This window comes from Canis aureus, chromosome 26 (assembly GCF_053574225.1).
Source record: "Canis aureus isolate CA01 chromosome 26, VMU_Caureus_v.1.0, whole genome shotgun sequence".
Lineage (NCBI taxonomy): Eukaryota > Metazoa > Chordata > Mammalia > Carnivora > Canidae > Canis > Canis aureus.
Window position 1 is genome coordinate 17,431,005 of NC_135636.1, and position 27,958 is coordinate 17,458,962.

Below are 27,958 nucleotides of genomic sequence, written 5' to 3' on the forward strand. Positions count from 1 at the left end.
GTAGAGCCTAAGATGAGGCTTCTTATTCAAGTGATATATTTAGGGAAAATTTTGGGGAAGACTCTATGGGTAAAGCAGGGCAGTAGAACAAGAATGTGGTCTCATGTGAAGCCTCACCTGACTCCAAGTCACCAAGAACTTCTCAGCTTAGGGGGCTGGCCTTTGTACCCCAATATTAGTCATTGACAGTGGGTTGCCCTGGGGTGCTTTGGCTTCATCTCCCAGAGGAGGCACCTCCCATCAGCACTGGTGTGTTCAGAAGGCCCTTGCAGGCCAAGGGGTCCTTCTACTGTGGCTCACTGAACTGCCTTTCCCCCATTTCCACATTGATTCCCATAATCTTTGTAAAAATTCATTTTTCTTATTTTATTTACAAGCATGTATTGCCCATATTCTCTAGGCACTAAGGACTTGTAAGGAAAGGGCATTAACTGTCAGGGCCTGAACTTCTCTGTCTCAAAGCCCACAGTGATGTCATTTGATACTGAAACCTAGCCTAGTGGCTATCGAGAGAACTCAGGTGCTCTCTCTCCAGGCTGCACACGTGTAACTCAACTGGCATACGATATAATGGCCTGCCTTCAGTCTAGCCCTCCTCTACCTTACATCATATGGCTGCCCTGGAGCCTCCAGTAAAGTCAATCTGTCTACTACCCTCTCACATAACATCTTCAGTGGGTGCCCTATTGCCCTCAGAGTAAAGTCCAACTTCCTGTTCTGGTCTGTGGGATCCTTCATGCTCTCCTGTCTGCCTACCTCATCTCCCATCTCCCATGAAACCTGAGGGATGCTGAAACATCTGTCCACCAGGATCTTCACATGTCCAGGTCTTAGGTTGTTGTAGTACACTGAGTAGTGGGATCCCAAAAATATTAGCTCCTAATCCCTCGAAACTATTAATCCTACTTTTTATGGAGAAAGAGTCTTTGCAGATATGATTGTTAAGAATCTTGAGAAGGAGAGATTACTCTAGACTATCCAAATGGGCCTTAAATATAATCATGAGTGTCTTTATAAGACAAAGGCAGAGGAAGATTTGATCGAGGAGAAGGTGATATGAAGGCAGAGGCAGAGACTGGAGTGATGTGGCCCACACCAAAGCATGCTGGCAGCCCCCAGAAGCCGGAAGAGGAAAGAAGAGATTCTCCCCTAGGATCTCCACAGGGAGAATGGCTCTGTCAGCACCTTGATGTCAGACTTCTAACCTCCTGAACACTAAGAATAAAACTGTTGTTTTAAGCCACCCAGTTGTGGTAATCTGTGGTAGTGGCCCTAGGAAACTAGTACAATTATGGTATTACTGTTTCTGAGGTTACCTGGGCGCCACAACACATATTTCACAATCCCGCAACTCACATGCTGCTCTCCAGGCAGCCTCCTAGATCTTTCACCTCGTCACCTCCAGGCTCTGGTCTGAGTAGATACCCCTACTCTGTCTCCCACAGTTCCTTGAACAATCCTCTCTCATTGCTTTTGCCTTATTTTTTATATGACCTTCCTAGGTCAATCTCCTTGTGAAAACCTAAATCCCTGGGGTCTTATTCATTTTTATATTCCCTGGACCTGGTAAGTCTGAGTGTAAAGTGGCTTCTTGGTTATTTGTTTCTTGGCATGAAGAAGGAGTAGATGCTGCTGTTCAGTGGCTACATGGGGAGACTCAAGGTCTCACATCATTGGGCGAAACTTGCTGGACATGGGTAGGTCGCTACCCCGGCTGAGATGCCACATGCAGGCTTCTCCCCTGTGAACCTGCCACTCCAGCCCTCCAGGCCAGCCTGCTGTGAAGCTCTCTGAGGCTTCAGGATGGGGTGCTCCCTTTGGCTTTGTGTCTGCAGAGCTCATGTTTATTTTCTGCTTGGCTCTTCTTATGTTCTTCTCACTCTGTTCTCACTCTCCTGGCTCCCAAGCAGCCATGACTCACAACCTCAAACACTGCTCCCTTTTGTCATTATTTTGAGGAGTCGCATGATTTCCCTCATTATTGCCTTCAGGCTAGAACAGGATCTGGCCTGCAGTGTTTTATTTCTCAGGGCCAAGCCAGGGGATATAAAGCAAGGGACAAGTTCAATAAGCTGGGGGGTCACATTGGTGTTCTAGTAATCTAGTTGATCTGAGGAGGTGGCAACTAAATGTGGATTTTGAAAATTGGAGATGGTGCTTCAGTCAAGGGGATGATATTAGTCTTTTTAATTCTTCATCTATGAATTTGCTTTCTAACTCAGACTTCTTGGACAACACAGTCAAATTTAGCAGTCTCTCCTAAAACCTGGCACTTTTTTTTTCTATTAGCCTCCAAGGAAGGTAGATAATTATTTTGTCTTTCTTTTAAACATTAGGTAGGGGAACACCGAGGTGGGGAGGGTAGTTTTATTTAATCCTCTCTATGCTGTTTACAAGCCACTATAATGTAACTATGAAACCTGTGCTCTGGGGCAGGTTTTAACAATTTATTCATGAAGTGGCTGAGTTAGTTATTTATTGTTGTATAACAAACTATCCCCAAAACTTGGAGGCTTAACACAAGCATTTGTTAACTCACAATGTTTCTGAGAATTAGGATAAAGCAGTAGTGTATTCTGGCTCAGGGTCTCTTGTGAAATTGCAATTAAAACATTGGTTGAGGCTACCACAGTCCTCAGAAGGGCCTGGAGTAGCTGCTTTCTGGGCGGCTTATTCATATGCCAGTTGGCTGGAGGCCTCAGTTCCTTATCACATAGACCTCTCTACAGGATTCCTTGAGTGCCTTTATGAGACAGTAGCTGGGCTCTCTTGGAGCAAGTGATCCAGGAGAAAGAAAGGAAGAAGTCCCAAGGCTTTTGATTACCTAGTCTCAGAAGTTACACACTGTCATTTCTACCTTATTCTATTCCTTAGAAGTGAGTCACTATGCCCACACTTAAGATGAAGAGAATTAGGCTTCACCTGTAGGAGGAAATGTCAAAGAATCTGCAGATATAATTTAAACCACCGGAGTGCCTTTCCTTCGAATAGCTCCAGAGAATGCAGACCAATCATTGTTAGCATCTGGTATTTGAATGTTTGCTGATATTGCGAGAAACATAGACCTCTTACATTATAATCATTAGAATAGTGAAAAAATAATAGTATATAATAGAGGAAAATAATACTTATGATGATAGGTGAGAGTTTTCCCTACTGTCTTAGGTCTGGATAAGTGGGAGGATTTGGGAAGAGTAGAGGATACCATTGGCCTGGACCTCATACTTTCTATTTAATATATACAATATTAATGAACTATCTCATTGTGCTCTTTGATTAAACAATTCAACACCAGGAACCATGATAAATGAGACAAACTTTCTGCTTTCAAGACTGAAAGATAGATGAAAGAGAGCTATCCTAGAAAAAGCCAAAACCATGTCACCCCACCTGACCATAGATGAGTGAGCCCAGTAGAGACCAGGAGAACCACCCAGCTCAGATATGTTGAACCTGTGGAAATGTGAGACATTAATATTTATTATTGTAAGCCTCTGAGCTTGTGTGATAGTTTGTTATACAGCAATAGTAATTGATACAAGTTTATAGTAGAAAAGACAAACAGAAAGGCAGACTTTTGCAGTGCAATATAGTACATATCATACTCGAAGATGGAACAGGGTACTCTGACACGAATGAGAAGGGAGGCCTTAAATCTACCTCTGGGTGATCAGGGAAGCTGAAGACTTCTGGTATGCCTGAATGAAGGCCTAAGGATGAGCAGGTGTTTGCCAGAGTGGGTTGGAAGACTGAAGCTGGGGTGGGAGAAGCACAACCTTTTCAGATCACTGCAAGGTCTTAAGAAGCTAGAAAGCAGCTGTAATGGATAGGTCTTAATTGTTGGCAGTCACTGGATCACGAATCACTTTGTATGTCCTGTGAAAGAGTTTGCTTCTTATCTTAAAGGTAACCATTGAAGGATTACAGAGGCATAACATAATCAGATTGATGGTTTATGAAGCCCACCCCGGGAGTGGTGTGGACCCAGGCAGGAATTGGGGTGTCTGGTCTTGAATCTATGTTCCTCCAGATATGGCCATGGGAAAGAAGGGGGTGGAGGAGGGAAATATTAGGAGGTGGTTCAGACAAGGCTTGGCAACTGATATAATGAGGGGGTGGTACTTGGCTTCAGTTCCAAGGCAGAAAAGTTTGGAAGGGGGCGGTGGTAAGCATTTCAATGTGGGTCATGAGTTTGCAGTGCCTGTGGGTGAACTGAAAGGAGGTGTTTAGTAGGCAGGGGAAAAGCAGTTTTGGGCCTCAGAAGAGGAGCCTGCAGCAGGCATATACTTTGGAACATCATCCACATGGAGGCAGTACCTGAAGCTATTACAGACAAGGTTGGGTTTATGTAGAATGAGAAGCAAACCAAATTTATAGTACTTTAGGGAAATACCAACACCTAAATGATGAGCAGAGGGAGAGAAACCAAAGGAGACCGAGAAAGAGAAGCCAGAGAGTAAGAAAGGCAGAGGAAAGTGGGTTCACAGAAAACAAAGGGTTTTTAAGTTGCATGTTAATAGTATCACACATCACAGGGAGGTAGAAGCATGGGGGACTGAAAAATGTTTTGTTTTGTACCCAGAAACTGTGATGAGTTTCATGGTGACCTGAGCAAGGACCCAGTCAAAGGTGAAGAGGGATCTGTTGCAAAGATTAGACAAGGACATGCAGACAACAATGGATATTTACTGCTCTGTAGAAGAACCATCCACGGTCTCTTCGCTGCAGCTCTTTCTTACTTCAGCCATGGATAGGGAGAGAGTTCTGTGCTGGCTTTAACTCACTTCAAGCAGACAGCATCTTGCTTCTGGTATGTACTTTGGATTTTCCTTTCTGTCCAGGGCTTTTCCAATACCATGGTCACTAGTGAGAGCTTGCTCAGCCCCATACATGTAAGCTTGGAAGTCTAGGGGAATTAACACCTGTCTGGAAGATTTGATAGTCATCCATCCATGGGGATGCAAGCTAGTGAATAAATGCTTCTGTCTTGCATTTACCGACAACAGTCAAGATATGGAAATAACCTAAATGTCTGACAGATGAATGGATAAAGGAAATGGGGTATATATGCAACGAAGTATTATTCGGTCATAAAAAGGGAAATGCTGTCATTTGTGATAACATGCAAGGAACTTGAGAACATTACATTAAATGCAATAAATTAGAGGAAAACAAAAACTGTATAATTTCATTTATATGTGGAATCTGAAAAAAGCCAAACTCCTAGTAACAGGGAGAATGTTACTGGTGGTTGCCAGGGGATGGGGGTCAAGGGTCATTTGGGCAAGGGTACAAATTTCCAGTTTTAAAATGAGTAAGTTCTGGGGATCTCATATTCAGCATGGTGATTATAATTAACAATTCTGTATTTTATACTTGAAAGTTGCTAAAAAAGTAAATCTTAAATGTTATAGTAAGAACCAGCATTCTGACTGGTCTTAAGGGTTAACTTCCTTTAAGCTATGGACACCCTGCATCAAGACCTAAATCCCTTGATCTATAGCAGAACTGATCTTCTTTCCTGGAAACTGGCCTCAAGGAGTGAAGAACCAAACTTTCCCAGAAGATAAGACCTGGCCACATTCGAACACGGTTGCCCCAGATGCCAGCAAGTCTCAGGGTCCCATCAACATATGGCTAAGCACCTGGGCACCTGCTTTTCCTGCACGTAGCTCCCTTCCCTTTTCCTGTGCTTCCGCTTCTAAAACCCTGGATCTTTGGGACGTTATTAGTCCACCATCTTCCCAGGTGGCCACTTTCCTGAATAGAGCAACCTCTCCTTTCCCACCCTCGCTAGTCTCGCGACTACTGATTTTTAAGCACCGAGCAGCTGAATCTGAGTTTGGAATGTGTTCTCTGGTAACATTCCCGCTCACACAATGTGTTAACTAACCTTATTGTGGTGATCACTTTGCAATATAAATGTATAGCAAATCATCCCCTTGTACACTTTAACACAATGTTATGTTAATTATATCAATAAAGCTGGGGGGGGGTGTGGTGCAGAAATGCCCGCCTCTCATCTTTAGAGTGCACAATTCTGAGAGTGATTCTGTAAACTTCTCACAGGTCACAAGGAATTGAGCCCCATTACCCAGAGTGGTGATATTGACAACACATGCTCATGTTGGCCTTTCTTTCTCAGACCCCCTCCCTCCTGCTCCCTGGGATCACCTCCCAAATAAACTACTTGAATCCAAGTCTGTGTTTCAGGTTCTGTTTGGGGAGAATCTAAATTAAAAACGTTTTTACAGTAAAGATTTGAGATAAATATGTAGGTATCAACAGGCACTCACCCACTGTACTCCTTCTCCACAAACCTTCTGCTTAGGTGGCCATGTTTTGTATCACATGACCTTACTCTCTAACAATAGCTAATTGGACCAAGGGCAAGCAGGTGACTGAGCTCAGCCGATTCAATCCCACTGTGCTCAGCAGATGTTGCTGTTGTGAACCTTGGGGAGGAGCTAAGTGGATTTCCTTTTTTGGGAATTAGACTAAAAAACATCTGGAGTGGGAAGAAGTAAACAATGAGAGCAGAAGCTGAAAGGCTGGGATGGATGGAGGGGTGGAGAAAACATGGTATCAACATTACGAGAGCACAAAAGCAGTGAGCTGGGAGTGCTTGGGTGGCTCAGTTGGTTAAGTGTCTGACTCTCTATTTCAGCTCAGGTCATGATCGTGAGGTCGTGAGAGTGAGTCCCACTCTGGGGAGTCTGTTTGTCTCTCTCTTTCTCTCTCTCTCTGTCCCTCCCCCACGTCTCTCTCACCTCTCTCTAAAATGAATAAATCTCAAAAAGCAGTGAGCTAACAAAAGGGTAAAAAGCGACAGAAGTGGAGTTACCATGGGGCTCATAAACATGAGGAAGGGGGGATCCCTGGGTGGCTCAGCGGTTTAGTGCCTGCCTTCGGCCCAGGGCTTGATCCTGGAGACCTGGGATCGAGTCCCACGTCTGGCTCCCTGCATGGAGCCTGCTTCTCCCTCTGCCTCTGTCTCTGCCTGCCTCCCTGCCCCCTCTCTCTGTGTGTCTCTCATGAAAAAATAAAATCTTAAAAACAAACACAAGGAAGAGAGGAGTCTTGTATTCTCCTTGACTTTTTTTTTTTTTTTTAAAGATTATTTTACCTGAGACAGAGAAAGAGAGCACACACGCTACAGGGGTGTGAGCAGGGAGAAACAGACTTGGGGCTCAATCCCAGGACCCTGAGATCATGACCTGAGCCGAAGGCAGGCGCTTAACCGACTGAACTACCCAGGTACCCCCTCTCCTTGACTTTGTTGTTTTTTTTTTTTAAAGATTTTATTTATTTATTCATGAGACACACGAGAGTCCCTTTCCTTGACTTTTTAATTCCAATTCCAGTCCTGTACTTCATCACATGAGCCCCTTTCCCCTCCTTTTGTCTGCACTACTGTGAAGGAGACTGTGCCCTGCAGCCACAACATCCTCCATACTCCTGGGAGGAAGTGTGAAGGAGATGCCTGATGCCATCATTCACCCCTCCAAACCAATACCCTTCCCTTCTCCACCCTGTCTGGATCTGGTGGGCCAACTTGTGTTTTGTGGGGGTTTTTTGGTACAAAAAATGGTTTTATTAAAGCACAGGGACAGGGCACCTGGGTGGCTCAGCAGTGGAGTGTCTGCCTTTGGCTCAGGTCATTATCCTGGGGTCCGGGATCAAGCCCACGTCGGGCTCCCTGCATGGAGCCTATTTCTCCCTCTGCCTGTGTCTCTGCCTCTCTCTCTTTCTGTCTCTTATGAATCAATGAATGAAATTTTTTTCTTCAATGAATGAAATCTTTAAAAGAAAAAAAAAAAAGCAAGCTAGCAAACAGGCAGAAAGGACCCGTGCACAGGCAGAAAGAGCTGCCTGCAGGCCAACTTGTGTGAACTTCACCTCCTCTCTATCCCTGGTTCCTGGTGGGGTTCAGCACATGGGGAGCCTCAGAAAGGCCAGAGATTAGAAGGTGGGAGGGGAAGGAAACTGTGGTGTGTATCCCCAGCTTCCTTCTGCCAGGTTGCCATAAATTAACTCCATCTCTCCAGGTAAGGCCACAGCTTCAGCCAGGCCATCCTCTCTGTTATCCAGCCACCCTTTCCAGGCTCATGTCTTTGGAACTATGGATGAAACGGGCCCCTCACTGTTGCTAGTCCCAGGGGATGGCACTCTCACTCCTGGTTTCCCTAAAGCTGCCCACACCTTCATACATAGTCCTGATTATTAATAGTCCCTCTAGGAGCCTGACTGACATGGGAAGACGGTACAACAGAGGAGGAGAGGGACAATCTTGAAACTGGAGGGACAGGAAACTCAAGTAATTTGTGCCTGATAATTGTAGATTGCCAAGCTGCACTACTCCAGGAAGCATTTTTCACATTGGGATGGAATTGTATGAACTATGCTCCTGCTGACAACTGCAGTTTTCCCTTAAAAATATCAAGTGAAGTCATGCTAAGAGAGAGGGAGGTAAAAGGATGGGGCAAAGAGGGTTCCTTTATATCTGAAAGACACCTGCAGCTGGACGGAGAGCTGGATGAAGTTAGGAACTATATCTTGTTGTTTTTACAACCTTTCCAAAACTTCTTGTTGGGGTAAAACATATATCCCATAGTTATACCATATCATTTAACATATCATTTTACATAGTTCAGTGATTTTTGCAAACTGAACACACTCATGTAATCAGTACCCATACAAAGAAACAGGACATTACTAATGCCCCAGAAACTTCCCTTGTTTCCTGGTTAACTTACTAACCCTTTATGCCAAGGGTAACCCTATCCTGACTTTGAACACTATGGATTAATTTATCCTGTTCTTGAATTTTATATACATAGAATCAAATAATATGTTCCTCGTATTTGGTTTCTTTCATTCTATGTTATATTGGTAAGGCTTATGGATGTTGCTTTAGCATGTGGTTGTAGTTTGCTCATTCTCATTGCTGTATGTACTATATGAGTAAACAACCACAAGAGATTTCTCCATTCTATTGTTAATGGGCATTGAGGTAAATTCCAGTTTTGGGCTATGAATACTCCCACTAGGAACATTCCTGTATGCATGTGACTTTTGATGAACAAATGTACACATTTCTGTTAAGTAGATACTTAGAGTATTTATTTATTTATTTATTTTTACTTAGAGTATTTATTTATATTTATATTTAGATATTTATCATTGCTAAATTGTAGTGTATGTACACACTTAGCTTTTGTGGATACTGCCAAATGGTTTTCCAAAGTAGTACCAATTGACCTGCCACCTGCTGGGCATGAGAATTCCAACGGGACCACACGTTTTTATTGGCATCAATCCAAGTAATCTACGTTCCCAAGAAACCCAGGCATGGGAGGTAATCAGGCAGAGGACTACATTGGTCCTACATTGGACTACCTTGTAGTCCAAGGTTGAAGGGCAGAAAATTGTAACATTTTCATTTCATTTGACATGAAAGTGGAAGGAGTTGTGCCCTGGGGCTCTTGCTGACATTGGAAGCTGGACTTATTGATAGATAGCTTAGAAGAAGAAACTAGAAGTTTAGATGAGTTTGAAGCACACAGGCAGAGATGTAAGAACATGAGAGAAGAGAGGTGTGAGATATTTTGGTCAAAGAATGAGCTTAGAGAAATGTTGGATGAGTTGAGACTGAAGCTTGAACGAGAGCAGCTTCAAGCTGGAGAAACTTATAATCAAGGTCACCTTGACGCTGGCCCTGAGAGTAGAGAGGAGGGCCCAGGAACACAAACGGGGTTATTTCAAGAAGATGAAAGAGAAATAGCCTGGAAGTGGCAACGGGGAACTAAGTCCTTGACTGGCCCCATGTCCTCCAGTCTTTCAGCCACTATTTCTATTTAAGAGTTCCTTTTTATATTTCTTTCTTGTTCCCTTTTAACTGGTTATGTCACTCCCGCCCCCATCTTCTTGTTATCACTGTGCCAGGAATTGTTCAACGTTATCTTCTTTGGTGTCTCTTTTCATTTTTTTCCTCCTCATGCTGAACTTCCTGGCCCTCTGCCTCTGAGTCTTCAGGATTCAAGATGACAACTTCAACAGAAAACAAAGACAAACATTCCTTATTACTTTTCTGCTTTCATCTGAAGCCTTGGCTGTACGGCCAATATTTAGAACTTTATTTTTGCCATTTATTCTATTCTACAGTTTGCCTTTTCCATTTGTCCTCCAAATTATTTTGGAATAGTGGCTTTTCAAGGTTTTATTTATTTATTTTTTTGTTTTGTTTTTGTATTTTTTTTTTCCACTGGAAGCTCTTTCAAACAATATCTCAGTTGAAACCCTATATATGGAGCAGGGAAGTGGGGAGCTGTTGTTATGAGGTGAATGACGCCCCCTAGGGTTTAGCAGTATGCAACCTGCACAACTGTATGCAGTGCATGTCAGACATTTCTTTTTCTTTTTTCTTTTTTCTTTTTTTTTTATGTCAGACATTTCTTAAACATACCTTCAGATTCTCTTGTACCTGTCTCTTATGCCAGTCACAGCAGTGGCAATTAGTTTTGTGCAGACTTCAACCAGTCTCATTCAAGTATGAACTGACAGTGCATACCTCAGCCCAAACCTCTCACTTCTGCCCTAGAACTTCCTTCCTCCTCTAGGGCAGGACATCCTTGAGAAGAACCCCTTGACAGGCACATGCACAACCCAGAAGTACAGGGGAGTGAAGGCTCTGTCCTGTGACTGTACTTGACCAAAGGGAGATGGAAGCAGCTGGGTAAATCTCGCTTTCTTGCCCCAGGAAGATGGTCCTGATGTGCATTTCATGAGATTTCTCAGCTGCCTCATGGGAACTAAACACCCAAGTGTCTATAGGGTTGACTAACTCTATTGTGCATTCTTGCGTTAGCTCTCCCTCCTCCAGCACTCCTGCTCCTGGGAGTCACACTCCCAGATTAACTACTTAGATTTCAGCCTCTGTCTCAGGCTTTGTTTTCTGAGGAACCAGCTGGTAAACACCCCATAATTTAGCCCCCTGAAGGGTAGGGAAAGCACTTGCAAAGCACTTCAGTGATTCCCCTTTGTTTGAAATGATTCTTCTGAAATAAAGTTATGTTGAGATAGTTGGTAGATCTTGACTACAGAACTGCCCATTTTTCTTAGAGCTTAACACGTTATTTGCATTTCGTGTGTATACATGAAAGTTCATCAGACAGAAATTGAAATGGGCCATTGTCATGGTCAAATCAATTGGTGTGGAAAACACTGGATTTTTAGTGGAGAGGTATAGAAGCTCTAGCCTCTCGAGAATCTACTTGGCCTAGTTTGGATTTTTGCCTTTAATAACAGATGAGAATATGGGTTTAGGTCTCTAGGGCTTTCTATCTACACAGCGTCTGAAAGTTTAAAAACACACACCATTAGCACTTGCCTCATCTTTCCCAAACTGGAGGTTGTCACAGTTCCTTTAAAGAATTAAGACGGTGCTTCGGAAGACAGCAGTCACCTCCCACACCCCTACTCCTCCAGACACCCAGGATACATCTTGTGTATACTTAAGCTGTCTCTGACACACATAATTTCTTTTTCATCCCTGAGTAATCAGTCTTTTTTATCCTCTTAGCAAAGAGAACAGTATATTTTTGAACAGAAAAGATTGAGAGGAAAGAAAAAGAAAAGAAAGCCCTCTCCCCCAAGAAATTTCAGTGTAAATTCCCACAGAATAGCAACAAATAAAAGATGGTAAGGAAAAAACACAGAAGTTTCTAGAATGAGGGTATATGTGAAGTGCTGGTTGAGGATCCAGTCCTATTTTGAACATTTTGAAATTGTTTTTTCAAGTTCTGTTGTTTGGGGGTTAATGATGCTGCTGAAACCCTATTGCTTTGAATAGGAGGGATTAGTTTTTCTATTTCAGGATTAAGGTCAGTCTTATCAGGCTGCCAATCCTGTCAGCAATCCTCAGTCCTACAATCATTCTGCTGTTTTCAAAATCCTCCCTTGGGCTGCTGGCCCATTGAGCCCTACACTTATTCTTTTAAATATTACCAAAGGGGAGAGTATTAAGCATGAATCTACTCTAAGATACATGGAGGGTTTGCCCTAACCTTTCATTTCCATGAGATTCTTTTTGTTAAAGATTTATTTATTTTAGATAGAGAAAGAGAGCAGAGCCTGATGTGGGGGCTTGATCTCACAAACCTGAGAGCATGACTTTAGAGGAAACCAATAGTCGGATGCTTAACTGACTGCACCACCCAGGCACCCCATTTCCATGAGATTCTAAAGACACAGAGGAAAGAAGGAGAACTGCACAGGCCTCTTTGAGGTTGTGGTAGATTGATAGTAAAGATAGCCATATTACTCACCCTTCTCTTTACAATATGACTTTGAAACTTTTCCCAATAAGAAGTGGAGTGTATTTCCTTATGTCTTGAATTTGAACTGGTCCTGTCTCCTGTTTTGGCCTTTAGACTATGGGAGAAGCAGTGAGCCTAGGAGAGGCTTTGCATGCTTCCACTCTTTCTGACTTTGCCATGAGAAAAAGTCCTGGTCAACCTCCTGGACGATACCCTATAGAGAATAATAGCTGGCCAACTCTCAGAGGCTAAGCTGCCCAGCTGACCTGTAGTTGACTATAGTCATGTGAGGAACCTAGCCAAGACCAGAAGAACTCTCAGCTAAACCTGGCTCAAAATGCCAAACTGCAGAACTGCAAGCTAAATAAATATTTATTGTTTTAAGTCACCATATTTTAGGGGCAGTTGGTTACAAAGCAGTAAGAAAACTATTATAGAGGGTTCACAGCCTCCACCATACTGTTTGGATCTTTTGTCTAGTTTGCCTGATTATCACTAATAGTATTGACAGCAGTGAAAACAATATATAATATTAGGACTGTAGAGGGTCCACCTCATTTAGGACATGACCAATGACAAAAGCAGTATTAATGCTATTGACTTTCATGACCTTTGGATAGAAATCAGAAAGACTAGTTGAATTTCAATGGTGAAAATTTTAGAGCACATTTTTCTACAACAGCATTTTTTTTTTTTTTGGCGGGGGCGGGTGTTGCTCAGAAGCTGGCATGTATCTCATTAGAATGTATTGTCTGGGGCAGGGCTTCCCCAGAAGCAGACCCTGAGACAAGAATTTCAGGTTAAGTAGTTTATTTGAGAAGAGATTCCCGGAAATACAAATAGTGAGGTGGGAAAGAGACAGAGAAGAAAAGACAGCCAATAAATAGTGATAATTACCAGGCAAGGTATGTGAGAAACTGGAGATTGATTCTGTTAGGGGAACTCTGACAGACAATGTAGAACACATAGCTCGGGGCTACCCCAAACTGAGGCCAAGGAAACTGGGCATCTACTCACCAATGCCCATCCACCTTTGGTTAAGGACTGCTTCCCAGGGCATTAAAACATGAGCAGTTCTGGAGTTCTTTCTCCCAAAGTAGAGAATTTCAGTGTTCTTCACTGCAAACAGCCTTTTGTGAGTAGGGATAAATGCTCAGAGGATATGAGCAGGGCATTAGCAGTGTTTAGTAGAAGGATTATGGGCCACATTTTTCTGAGTTGCTTGTGGAAAGAGGATCATGAGCTTAAGGCAGGAAGTCCTCTGAACAGAGTAGTCTTGAGGCTGTGTTATGGCAAGATGCTGGAGGGGCTAAGGATGGTGAAATGATGGCGGAGGGGGGGGACATCAGCTGGTGGTACCCCATCTGGGATTGGGATTCTGGAATAGTTAGATACCTGGATGCTTTGGCAACTCATCCTGGAAATAGCTGTGGGCATTGGAGTTAACTGATTTTTTTTTTCTTTAAAGATTTTATTTATTTATTAATGAGAGATACAGAGACACAGGCAGAGGGAGAAGCAGGCCCCATGCAGGGAGCCCAACGTGGGACTCGATCCCGGGTCCCCAGGATCACACCCCAGGCTAAAGGCAGCACTAAACCACTAAGCCACCAGGGCTGCCCCATTAACTGACTTGTTAATGGTTTACTTTTCTTTGTTTCCCAAAGTGTCCTGCATTCTAGGAGATAGATTTGGGTTTCCAAATCCTAGATGGAGAAATTGAGATACATGACTAACTTGCTTGAAGGTAAACTAGTATGTCAATGATTGTATGAAGAACACTCAGAGCGAGAATTCCTAAATCTTGGACCTTGAAGTCAACACTTTCTCCTCTCTTAAGACAATTTGACTTGATGTTCATTCCTTGTACACTGTTTGTTTCATCCTCTGTACTTGCCTCCTTCCTCTCTGAGCCAAGGGTTTTTCAGGTTTCTTCTGGACAGTGTGGGAAATAGTTAAAATCAGTGTTTACTGAGTTACAGAGGAGGAAATCCAGTATTACTAAATGAAAAGATATAGTTTGTACATTTGTTTCTTCATTCCCAACCACTGCTTCTCAAATGAGTTCACCCTGGACATATCATTTTGGTTACTCCAAATCTTGAAGAATTTTCTACTTAAACTTCATTTATCTGTGAGGTCTTCCTCCAATGATTCTGTCTTAAAATAATACCGTCTCCACCTTCTGAACTCTTTTTCCCCTTCACTGGTTACGTTTGTGTGTGACATGTAGAATCTGATATACTTCATATTTGACTTGTTGATAGATTACCTATCATCCCCAGCTTGAATACAAATTCAATGAACACTGACCATTTTCCCTGTTCCCTCTGCTGCCTCTTTCCCTCCCCTTGCCACATGTACTCCCAGTACTCAGAACAGGGCCTGGCATAGAAGCTCAATAAATATTTCATCAATGAATGAACAAATGAATCAAAGGTGTTTACCAAGACTTTTGGCTAATAAATCCAGTACATTTGTCTTTGCTGTTCTTTGTGAAGCAAAATATCTCATGGAGTTTCCTGGCTAGTTGAATTGAGAGAGGTACAATCCTGGATTTATCTTCCAGGCTTCCTTATAGCTTTGGAAGTACACATCTGGTTTGAATCCTACCTATATCACTTAGTAGCTGAGAGGTCTTGTTCAAATAAACTCTTAATTTCTTCTTCCACAAAATGGGCTAATAATCCCCATTTTGAAGCATTTTTTAGGAGGTTTATTTGAGTCAACATAAATAAGGTACTTAGCCCAGTACCTGGCATGCAGATGATCATCAAGTATGAATCTTGTTTCTTTTTTCCTAATTTCAAGTGTGGTCATCAATTGGCTGGCCAATCAGTGACACAAAGATCGAACACAGCCCGGGTGGCTCAGCAGTTTAGCGCTGCCTTCAGCCCAGGGCCTGATCCTGGGGACCTGGCATCGAGTCCCACATTGGGTTCCCTGCATGGAGCCTGCTTCTCCCTTTGCTTGTATCTCTGTCTCTCTCTTTCTCTCTCTCTGTGTGTCTCTCATGAATAAATAAAATCTTAAAAAAAAAAAAAAAAGAATGGGAAAGTTGGTCAAAGGAGATGCTGAGGGAGGATGTCAAAGAAGGAAATCTGAAACTAGAAATGCAGGCAGGCCCTTAGGATCCGGGGCCCCCTTTTACCTCCTGGTTGTTTATAGAAAGACCATGGATGAGGGAGGCAGAAGATATGGCCTTGCCCCAATCATTGTATTTCTAATGTATTTCCTGAGTTGGTTCCTACCCAAAGCTGATTCATCTCTAGAGAATATGTCCTTTAGCCAAAAGGAACTGACTGCATAAGAGTTGAGGCTGGAGAAACTCAATTATCCAAGGAAATATGTTTCAGAATGAATCATATGATAAACCTTAAAGCAAAATTCCAGTATGGGGTTTTATTACTCAAACAATGTGGAAATACACCTGACTGAGAGGAGATGGAATTTAGGACAGAATTTTCTAATATGACCCATGTATTGACCCCTTAGCAGTTTTGGCATATGCAGAATATTTATCCACTTTCTCCTTCTTCTAGCAACCACTCTACTACCTTAACTTTCAAATAGAAATGTGTGGTATAGTTGTTGAGCATCTGGGAATGTCCAGAACTTGTTTTGAGGCTTGGGAAGACGGTGAATAACTGCAAACATTTACTGAGAATGATGAGTTTGTCATCATTGTTTCCACTACTTAACTTCTCTTAGAAAACCTTGAGAACTACTTTCAAGGGTGAAATTATTTGGTGGCCAGTCAAGGCAACTAGGACAAATTCATCTGTATCACTATTATGGGGTAGAAGAGAGAGGCAGAGGAGGAGGTGGAGGTGACGGAGGTGATGGTGATGTTGGTAAAGATGGTGGTGGTGGCAGGTGATACCATGGCTGAGGAGATGGCAATGATAAAGATGGAGACTCTGAAGGTATTAGGTAAGATAAAGGAGAGGTTGCAGAGCAAGTGGAGAGAAGGTGGTGGTAATCAAGGCAGTAGTGGCAGTGGTGGAGGTAGGGCTGATACAGGTGTTGATGGAGATGATGGTGGTGGAAGTGTTGGCTTTAGTAGTGACAGAGGCAATAATGGTAAAAAATGGTGATATCAAAAGAATTGAAAAATGTCTGCACAAAAACTTGTACATGAATATTCATAGCAGCATAACTCATAATAGCCAAAAACTGGAAACAATCCAAATGTCCATCAATGGATGAATGGATAAACAAAATGTAGTATCCACACAATGGACGTTATTTGGCCACAAAAGGGAATGAAGTTGTTACATGCTACAACATGGATCAACTTTGAAAACATTATGCTTATGTAAAAGAAGCTAGACACAAAGGCCACCACATTTTGTATAATTCCATTTTATGAAATGCACAAATAGGCAAGTCTATAGAGACAGACATAAATTAGTGGTGGAAGTGGGATGGGAGTGACTGCTAATAGAATGGGGTTTCTTTTTGGGGTGATAGACATATTCTAAAGTTAGATTGTACAACTCTGAATATACTAAAAACTACTGAATTATATACTTTAAATGGATGGATTGTATAGTAAATCAATAAAGCTAATAAAAAATTTTTAAAAAGTGGAGGTAGCAGTGGTATGGTTGTGGAGGGTTCACTTTTGGTGGTGGGATTGGACTGGGGAGAGGAAGGAAGAGTTGATTGATACCTGATATACCTAAATCTATGTAGGATCAAGTCTGAGTACCAAAGATTTTTTTTCCATAGATGTTTTTCCATCTTCTGGAAACTCTATTTTCTCCCGTAGCTAACACTGAATCCACACACAAATATTTCTGAAACAGATGATAAAAATCAAGTGAAGTGTCACCTGCTGGAGGAATCGTGTCTAAAAGGGATATCTTTGTTTTTTCCACACAATGTTCTCAGCACACAGACTGGCTTCTGAGAAGCAATGGGATGGAGTGGCCAGGCTTCCTCTTCTCATGTGAGTGCAAAGTCAGATGGAGTCCATGAAGAAATTAAAGCAGACATCTGGGATCTATAATTTTTAATAATTTTTAAACTAGCTACAAAATGTCAATCACTTCACAAACCGACAGAGGAGACAGGAGGAATTTAATATTACATGCTGTAATGATATTTATCTCACAGTTTATCTATATTTCATTCATTTATATTATTTTTTAAAGATTTCTTTATCAGCTACTAAATATCTCAGCAATTTGGTGTGCATAGCTCTAGATTAAGCAACAGAGAATTGTACTGATAACAAACCACAGGGGGATATGGTGATTAATAAGAGTCAGCCTTATAAAATTTACATCTCCACACTGTTTCACAGCAAGATTGCTTTCTCCAAAACATAGCCTTCAAAAGCAGCAAATAAATCCTATATTACATTCATTTGACATAGTTCAGCCAAACGTATATTTTGCTGGAAATGATTAAATGGTGAGTGTGTCAAATCCATCTTTTTTAAAATTCATTTTTTTAAAAAAAGGATGATTATGATTAATAAGTCTATATATTGACAGAAAGAAAGTGAAACTACTTCAGTTTTGCTGGTATAACTTAATCTTGACAGTGTCTCAATACTGAGCATGCTTTGTTGTTGTTTTGTTGTTTCTGCTGTTGTGTGTGTGTGTTTTCTCATCAGTATGCTACTGTCATGGAAAGATTTTGTTTACGTAGGAATCTAAAAATCTATTTAGTTCTCATGCATAAATGCATAAATCACATCACTTTTAGTGCAATGCCTGTAATGTAATTCCACATTGTCTAATTATGAAATCATAAAGACAGATGACAGCCATGAGGAACCAAGGACAGCAAATTTTGAGAGTTTCAGAGCCTGACACCCAAAGAAAGTATAGTGACAGTAGCTCTGTGGAATGTCACAGTTTTACAAGAACAATACTGTGTATTGAAAGAATCAACAGCACATTGAGCATTCCTAAATTGTTGTCATTCAGCAAACACCACTGAGGGGAGAAAAGGAAAAATAAACCCAAGACATCTTATGTAGGGAGTCAGAGCCACTAAATGACTACTATATACAACCTTTGGAAAGAAAGAGACTCGGAAAGAACAAAAGACACATAATATTTTGGGGAAGCTGATGAACGACACAAGACAACATTCACAATGGGGGTGGACTGATATGTGCATGTGTGCAGACCTACTAGGTAATACGATGAGAAAAGCATGAAGGTGCTATCTTGCCCAACAGCATTTGGAAGAGAACACAGGTGGGCACATTTAACCACTCCCCAGCATCTTTGTTGCACGTTGGTTGGCCTCATCAATTCTGGTTTTGTTGGAATCAGCCTAGAAAAAAGGAAAAAGAAAACAGAATTTAGGTTGCCTTTTGACATTCCATTCTTTCTTCTGGGTCTCTTCAATTGCCCCCTTCTTGAGGGAAGGCATCTTGAAACTTCTCCTGTCAGAATTGACCCTTTCTTCTTTTGTCATCCCAGAATAATTGCTTGTGGCTCTACTTGGACATGATCATAGAAGCTTGGTTCCCATGACTGTCTTACCTTACCAGAGAGCACCCTTTTGAGGACAGGGTTACCTCATTTATCTTTCTCTATTGGAATAGCACCCAGTGATGTCTATGGATGGCATTCACATCTGCAGGATTGAGTTGAATTAGCACCACTTAAACAACTGGGTTCAGATCATGGCTAACTTATTAGCAGAGTCACTTCAGGCCACTTACTTAATCTTGGGGCCTCAGCTTTCTTGTCTATAAGCTGGGGCAAAAAAGAATCCTGCTAACAAGCATGAGTGTCTATATCCTGTTCATTCAACCTTGACATCAAGATTGATATAACTATGAAGTATATACTATTATTAATTCCTTTTTCCAAATGAGGAAACCAGGCAGCCTGGAGCTAGAGTCCACACTAGTAATCACTATGTTAATCATTGTTGTAGTACTTAGGTCTGCTGTGAAAATGAAATGAGTTTGTACATATAATGTGCTTTGAATAATTTTTTGCAAAGATTAAGTGCTCAATATATTCTATCTTGCAATTATTGTTATTGGGTGAAAACTTGACTTGTTTTCAGGATGTTTAGTAACTTTTAGCCCCATTTCTGAAGACTCACTCCTATGAGTTTGACAATTGGCTTGTATTTTTTTTTTAAGTAGGCTCCACACCCAATATGGGGCTTGAACTCATGATCCCAAGATCAACAGCCATGTGCTCTACTCACTGAGCTAGCCAGGTGCCCCTTATCATTGGCTTGTTTGCACAAGAGCACTTTACCATAATTCTGTACCTTGACTGATCTCACTGCTTCAGTTACCTTTTGCTATATATGCAGCATGAAACCAAGAGTTGCTACCAGGACAGACTTTTAAACCCCAGAAAATGAACTATCTATTCCCAATACCACTGAAAAAGGTATGAGTGAGCAAGCAGAGGCAAAGATGAAGATACTGTTCAGGCTATTGTTTTGTCCTATCACGATTGGTAATGATGTCTGTCCCTCTCCAGCCTGGAAAGAGGAACACAAAACTGAGAGGCAGTGTAGGGAAACTGAATTGCTTTTCTATCAACCAGTATTTGTTCAGTGATTACTGATTTTGCATTTACTATGGTGCTTGGTGCTTTCCAATCTCCACAGAATTGGATCTTCTTTATTTAGTTTAATTGTGAATTCCAAGCATATTTAAAGTTATTTATATTCAACTAGAAATTTGCCAAGTTAAAATAGAAATATTGCTAGATTATTCAAAATTCTGAATTATCTGGCAACGATTTCCTACCATCTGTTTGGATAATCAAAAGTTGACTTTGAAAACAAGTTAACATAGGGCATTAATTTTCCTTGATTGTTTTGATCTATAGACTCATATTTTGGACCTTAGGTTCCTGATTTGGAAAACAGGTATTCTCTCCAATTTTACTTGGCTCTTAAATCTTCCCCCTTTAGGGATCCCTGGGTGGCGCAGTGGTTTAGCGCCTGCCTTTGGCCTAGGGCGCGATCCTGGAGACCCAGGATCAAATCCCACGTCGGGCTCCCGGTGCATGGAGCCTGCTTCTCCCTCTGCCTATGTCACTGCCTCTCTCTCTCTCTCTCTCTCTCTCTCTCTATCATAAATAAATAAAAAAATTAAAAAAAAAAATCTTCCCCCTTTAGCTACAAATCCTATTAGAAATAATGACATTTTGGTGCAAAGAGCATTATAAGCTCAGACCAATGTGAAATGTTTCTGCAGATTAAATGATGCTATTTTTCCAGACTAAATACTAAGAAAAGCTCAAATGAGGAAAATCATTAATTTAAAAATGGATGGCATTTCTGGAGGCAAGCATTCTGGAAACTCTTGCATTAAGAATGCACTGGTGAGCCTTCATCTGGTTGTAGAAGGAGAAATTTTGAAATAGAGGTTAATCTTTGGACATTGTCAAAGGATCCAGAACAGACCTACATTCACTGAAGATCTGTGATTTCCACCTAAATTTTCTCTGAAGCGTATCAAAATTCAAACCTATATACCTTATGCAAAAGGTACTACATCTTTATTATATAACAGAAATAGCATCTTTTAGGAAGAATCCTGAGGTAATCTCCTTTTAGATGTCTCTGTGGTATTTGGAGAATGCCTTTGTGTTCATTCTGTTCATATGCCAGAGAGGGGGCTCCATCCCATGACCCTGAGATCATGACCTGAGCTAAAACCAAGAGTTAGACTTCGAACAACTGAGCTATCCAGGTGCCCCAAGATTCTTATTCTTAGAGTGTGAGTTTAATTTACTCTTAGATATGCAAGAGATCTTTGTATTCTGTTTCCTATTAGCAGAAGTGAGAACTTACGTGAGAGGGTAGAAATCTATTTTAAAAATGTGTAGTTTATATAACATGTATCATTTGCAGCGATACTGGGTTGAAATAGACTCTATCGAGTCATGTTCAGATTGTGATTTGGAGGGTAAGACAAAGGCTGGTTATTCGAAGGCAAATAGACCCCTCTCTCACTTCTTAAACAATCCAGCACTTAGAGAATGATACAAACCATAACGGTTATTTCCCATCCACTTGCCTGACTTCCAATTATAATTCATAGCTGCATGTCTTTGCCCTTGTAGTAAATTGGGCCCAAAATGAAAGGTTTTCCCTAGAGAAGGGAACTAGAAATGCAAAGTGGTAGAATTAAGATGCCACTTGCCTTTCCAGGAACTCTTTTTCTTGCTGGAAGTCCAACTCTATCAATAAAGATTTGACCCTTCTCTTAGTAAAAGTACTCCTTCTGGAACTCTAATTGAGTTAGAGATACATTATCTCCCCACATCTGTGAGTAAATTGGGTCCATTGACAGAAAATGAGTACTTCTTGTTTTTTCAAATAATTTTCCTGATGGAAGGTGGTTCGGCAATTATTTTTTAGTTCATTCTTCTGGGCCATAACGGGTTAGGTCAGTTTGTGTCAGCTCCAGCGCTTTTTGAAACTCTCAATATTATTCTAAAATCTATTGATTTGTGCAGCTTTAAAAGCCTTGGCATATCAAAGGCTCTTAACAATGCTAAGAGTGTCATGACTTGTAAAAGTAAGCAAAGCACAAGCTTTTTGCCAGCCAATAGTGACATCTGTGTAACTCAACATTGATCAGGGAAAATATTACGTGATGAGATATTTTTAATATGAAGCACATAGAGCGCAACAGGGCCAAGCGTTCCCTTGATGTCTACTCCTTCCTTTTTCAAGTCATCGGAGGATGTCTGAGTACCAAGAAACTCAGTATTTAGCCTTATTTTCAAAGCATCCTTCTCTGCTCACCAAAGTGGAATGAATCGTTCAAAAGAAACTCAGGGTTTCAGCTTGAAAAATTCAGCATCTCCCAGTAAATAACCAATGTAACCATTGGTTACAGATGCACCATTACCATTAAGCCTGTAATGTATCTATTTCTTCCTGTTGGCATTTTGACATCTTATGAGATTATAAGCAATATTCAGGACTCTACTGATTGGGAAGGGAGCAGAATACAAGATCATAGACAGTATTTCAGGTTTGTGTAGGGTGAAATATCAGGTTTTGGTGCCCCAAATCTTCTTATAAAAGGTATCTGGTGTTTCTTTCTGTTTCCTTCCAATCTCAAGCCCCTAAAACCATTCCCTTCCCATTCTATTCTCTTCATTTTTCTTTATGCTTCTTGTTGACACCAGGGGGTTCAGTCTTAGAGCCACATCTGGTGTCCTTGTGTGAACTCAACTTCATCAGATTATGCTTTCTATTTTGAGATCTGGACATGTGAACTGTTGAACTGGAAATGGAATCTGGGCCTTTTTGAACTATTATTAAAGCTTTGGCATTTATAAATCAAAGCTCATATTCATCTTCTGGTTAAACTAAAATAAGTGTTCTTTCCCCTATTTCCTGATTCTATTCCTACATCATCTCTTGACAAGCTCCTAACCAAACTTTGAGACTCAATTTGACTTTTTGGGAGATTTTCCTATCACTTAAGGAAAATCTTTTTCTATCCCTTTCCTATCACTTAGATCTTTCCTCATCTAACCCTACTTAGCATTTTATGTGTGGCACTCTCAGCAAATTATATTTTGTGTGGTAGTAAATTCATCTGGAGGCTCACTGCTCCCCATAGGCTGTGAGTTTCTTAGCAGTGGGGATAATGTCTTTCTCATCTTCATGTCCTTTGGTGTCTAGCACAATACCCGAAATAGAGGTGCCTCTGAGGAATATCTGATAGATTAAATTCTACCCTCTTATTTACTTATGTTGGTGAACTTTTGGGAAATGAAGAGGGAAATTTCCATCTATCCCGTGTGCCTGAATACAAAACACAGTTTGAGGGGCTTATGCCCTTCATCTTTCCTCAGTGGTATTTCAGAAGTAATGAACAATGGAAGCTCGCTGACTGCCACAAGCTCACCTTCTCCATGATCCTGTCGATCTGGCGGTTCTGTGTATCAATCTCATTGCCCATATCCAGGGCCATGTGACGAAGGTTTCCAATGATACCGCTCACCTGCTCCAGGTTTTCATCCATTTCATTTTCTCGGGCATCATTTGTTACCCTGGGAGTCAAAATGCAATTTTTATAAGATAGAAATTGAGAAAAAAACTCAAATACCAAGGACCCAAAGCTCAGGGAAAATCTGTAGACCTTTAGGTATCAATCCCATCTACTTTTAATCTCTGTTCAATATAAGAACATTTTAGCTCTCATACAACAGAAAATAATTTGATTGATTGATTCATTGATTGGGCTCCACACCCAGCATGGAGCCCAACACCGGGCTTAAACTCACAACCCTGAGATCAAGACCTAACCTGAGATGAAGAGTCAAACTAACCAACTGAGCCACCCAGGCACCCCTAAAAAATATTTTCTAAATTTCGTTTTTGAACCCCTTGAATTTCAATTTTTAAGAAAGGCATATTAGATTATCTACTTATCTCATTTCCACCAGCACATCATTTCCTCCCTTCATATGTTTATCCCAATTTTCATTTTTAAGAATAAAATCCTTTTGGGATGCCTGGGTGGCTCAGCAGTTGAGCATCTGCCTTTGGCTCAGGGCATGATCCCAGTCCGAGGATTGAATTCCGCATCAGGCTCCCTGTGAGGAGCCTGCTTCTCCCTCTGCTTGTGTCTCTGTCTCTCTCTTTCTGTGTCTCTCATGAATAAATACAATCTTAAAAAAAAAAAAAAAAAGAATAAAATCCTTTTGTTGAGAGGATTGCCGGTCAGAGAACGAAGATGGAATTAGTTAGAAATTATATTTTTCTTTCTGAAATGTCAACCAAAGTCTCCAAAAGTTAAATTGAGAAAGAAAGGCTTTTGTGTTAAGTCAGAGAATTTCTCTGCTCATCTTCTTCCCCATTTGGGAGCCAAATACATGGGAAGAGTAATGATAATTACAATCTGCCCTTAATCCTGCTTGCTCCCAAGAACTCCAAAGGGAGCTACTTATTCAAGATTTCTATTTGCTCAGATTTCAATGCAATAGGGGGAGGGGGGTTGGTGGCATTCTGAATGGGTGATTTCAGGGGAAAAAGTTGTGATAAAATATTGTTTCAGTTTGGGAAGGAAGGAGTTGACTCTCAAAGTGCCTTACCACCTTGTCATTTTTTTCATAGCTTAAGAGTTAAGAAGGTAGTAACTCTTTATTGTAAATGGTAAGTACTCATTCTAGAATGTTCTGACTAATTAACATTTTCCCACTGCAGATGGTGATGCTAAAGATGTCCGATGGGGTTAAAACTCATCCCCCATGGTAACTCCCAGTATAGACTGGCCCACCAAGGTTTTTAAGGCAGCCCAGGGCAGGGGAAATTAAAGGGGGGAACTTCCTACTTTTCTTACATAGAAAAGAAGCTTATTTAAATGATCATCAACAGGTAAGGCATACTTCTGGCTCCATGATTCACAATACTGATAGTATATTAGAATTACTTGAGAAGCTTTAAAAACCAGAGATGCCTGAGTCTAACTTCTAGAGATTTTGAATCTGTTGGTATAGATTAGGCTCAGGTACTGATTTTTTCTTAAAAAAGACTTTACTTACTTATTTAAAAGAGGGAGAGAGAGAGAGAGAGAGAGAGAGATAGAGAGAGAGAAAACAAGTGGTGGAGAGGAGCAGAGGCAGAGGGAGAAGCAGGCTTTCCACTGAGCATGGAGACCAATGCAAGGTTCAGTCCCAGGACTCTGGGATCATGACCTGAGCTGAAGGCATATGCTTAACCTACTTAACCAAATGAACCACCCAGATGCCCCTCAGGTACTAATGTTTTTAAAAAATAGCCTCAGGTCATTCTAATGTGCAGCCAGTATGGAGAACCCCTGGTCTGGTTGCCCCGGGAACAGATAGAAACAAGAACAGAGTTGTCATCTGTGAGGCTTTATGTAGATATCTAAACCTTATGTTTCAGTGACAGTGATCTGTCATTTGAATCTGGATTATTGATTGGTAACATCAGTTACAATGACCTGGGAATAGATAGGTGTACAACTATCTGTACACTACTCTAGTCACTAGGTACCCTGGTCACTGCTGAGCCCTAATATAGCCTTAAAAAGGGATAGGAGTTTTATTTCTTTTATTTTTAACAACAAAAATATTTGTCATTATTTATTCTGTTTTCTGGTCTGAGAGTTGAGTTCTGGATCGGCAGATTTGTGTAATCTGAGATTTTTATATAGGTCTTTAAGTTGGCTTTTCCTTCCAGGTCTCAAAGGAAGTAAGTCAGGTATGTTTGTTATATTCTATTTGTACCCTCAGATCCATTCTCTCACCTGTTTTGCTCTCTGCCCAGAGATGCTGACCTCTCTACAACTGCATCACCCAGATTCTCTTACCCTCCAGCTTCCAATAGGCTTTGGCAGATGGCCAGTGAGATATTGGAGGGCAAGAGGAAAGAGGAATGTGGGCATTTATTTCCCTTTCTCATTTCTTGCTGGTTTGCAATAGCTGCATTTCTCTAGAGCCCCTCACCCACAGTGGTAACTACTGTCAGGTTCTGATAACCGCTCCTGTCCCTTTAGGACTCTTCCTGCTATTGCTAGTCCACAAATGCTTTATCATTGCTTGTTATTAACCCTGCCCACACCCCTGTAAACAATCTCTTTCATAAGTTCTGTTCAATTCAATTTATGGAACGAAACACCTGTTTACTGCCGCATTGATGCTGGATGTGGTCATGTGACTTGCTTTGTCTGATAAATGTTTGCATGTTGGAGCCTGCCTCCTGGGAATGCTGCCACCACCATGTAAGAAACCAGGCCTCTTTGCTGGAGGGACAACACAGGAGAAAAGCGGAGGCGCCTTGCCCTAGCCAACCACCAGACGAGTAAGTGAGACCGTCTTGGATCATCCTGCACCCATCTTCATGGAACGAGGGAGCCCAGGAGGGGCTCTTGGAAGAACTGCACAGCCAACATACACATTCATAAGTAACCAGTAAAATGGTTGTTGCTTCAAGAACCACTCAGCTTGGGGTGATTTGTTACTTAACAATGGAGAACTGCTACAGGGCTGGCTGCGGGCAGCTCACCTCCGAATGAAGCCACCACTGATGGCCATCTGCTCCCGTTCGTCCACCACACGAGCAGGCTGGCTGGCCACCACTCCATCCTGATTATTGCCCCAGGCTTTTTTGTAAGCATCACTTGATTTAAGCCTATGCAAAAAAGAGGGTGAGTGACAAGGCAAGGGGGTGGAGCATCAAACTCACAACAATGGTCACCTCTTTAAGCGAAGAACCGAACCAAGCAAATGGGTTTTAATTCGAGGCATTAGGGAATACCGATATATCATAATCTGGACCCAAACAGTTGGCCACCACCATGCCTCAGCTACTCAGCATTTCACGTCCAATCAAGCCAATTGCGATTGTCTAGATTGCAACTTTTGCCCAAAGGTTGTTCTTGTTTTGGTTTGTTTTTGCAGTTTAGTTGGATTTAAGACAAGAATTAAGGTAGCTGGAGGACATTCAGTTCTATTTCGGTGACATGGTTATATTTTGAGACACAAAACACACAGAAAAACATACTGGCAGACAGACACATAACAAGACTGCCAAGTAGAGTGTGTACATCACACCACAGCAACACACTGTCATCAAGAAAAACATACTCGACCAAGTTTTTACACACCATCATGCAAAGATTCCCTGTTTTAATTTTTCCCCCAATGCATGTATGGAACTAACTATTCCAACTCTGCATGAAGGACATAAAGGATTGGTGGTTGGCCAAGGGTGGTGGTCTTCAAGTTGCCTCTAGAGTGATTTGAATTAGCTAATATATCGGTACTTCCAAACAGTCACCATACATCTAGTCGATGTACAAACCTTTGTCCACAGAGACAAAAAGTAAAAGAGGCATAGTGAAATGAATGCAGGAAAATAGAAGAGAGAACAAGCCATCTAGCACCAGAAAAGGAAATCCCTCTACGTCTTCTTCATGCACCAGCTACAGGCATGAGTAGAAAGTGAAGCATTCTCATTTAAGCCAAACTATTCCAGAAGTTGACCATTCTCGGAAAAGGCACTAGCAGGACAGTAATAGCCTTCATGAGGATTTGAAACGCAGGTTCAATAGCTTCTTTGTCAGGCTGGGGGGCAGGGTGGGAATGATTACAAACTCCTACTTCAAGCTATCCTGGGATGTGGCAGGGGAGTGTGGTCTGGAACTGGTGTGGTCTCCATGGGCCATGATTCACTGAGCTGCCTTGGAGAGAAACTTAAAATCCAGGCATACCTGTTGTGCCCAATAGAAACATGTGCAGCATATTTTGGTGGGTGTGTTGTAAAATTTAAGGCAATCAAAGATGTTTTTAGGTTCTTTGCATAGTAGAAACCACATACTTCTTAGTCCAGAAACAAGAGAACTTCCTTTGGTCCCATTTTCTTATTTTCTCTTATATGACAGCAGAACTTAACCCCTCCCCCCACTTTTTTTCTTGCACTGGAGAATCACAGCCATCTATTAAAACTGGCTCCAGGGACTAAGCAACCCTGGAATAAGTTGGAAAACTGTACCAATGGAATTTCAGCAACTACCACAATCTAGTGTATAATGCCACAGCCCTCAGAGCCGTCAGAATTTATTGCACTAAAGAGCCATGGGCCCACTCAGTGGGACAGGATCCAAAAACTAATTCAACAGAGCTTAGAATCTGGGGTTTTTTTTC

The 27,958-nt window shown here is 41.5% G+C and overlaps 1 protein-coding gene and 1 long non-coding RNA gene across 5 annotated transcripts in view; one reads left to right on the forward strand and one right to left on the reverse strand.

Annotated features, from left to right (window-relative positions):
* Window positions 1-27,958, forward strand: part of LOC144297954 (uncharacterized) — a 122,714-nt gene that overhangs the window by 63,403 nt on the left and 31,353 nt on the right. The window contains exons 1-2 of one of the 2 annotated variants that reach the window (XR_013364909.1): window positions 4,023-4,337; window positions 4,583-4,810. This is a non-coding gene — a long non-coding RNA (uncharacterized LOC144297954). Of the gene's footprint in view, window positions 1-4,022; window positions 4,338-4,582; window positions 4,811-27,958 lie in introns of those variants that run through there. The other variant, XR_013364910.1, reaches the window with a different exon arrangement.
* SNAP25 (synaptosome associated protein 25) overlaps window positions 17,320-27,958 on the reverse strand; it is a 78,950-nt gene continuing 68,311 nt past the window's right edge. For all 3 annotated transcript variants that reach the window (XM_077872222.1, XM_077872224.1, XM_077872223.1), the window contains exons 6-8: window positions 26,319-26,444; window positions 23,194-23,338; window positions 17,320-18,614 (exon numbers count right to left, since the gene is read on the reverse strand). In XM_077872222.1, the coding sequence (XP_077728348.1) occupies window positions 18,546-18,614; window positions 23,194-23,338; window positions 26,319-26,444 (340 nt within the window). In that variant the 3' untranslated portion in view covers window positions 17,320-18,545. The remainder of the gene's footprint in view (window positions 18,615-23,193; window positions 23,339-26,318; window positions 26,445-27,958) is intronic.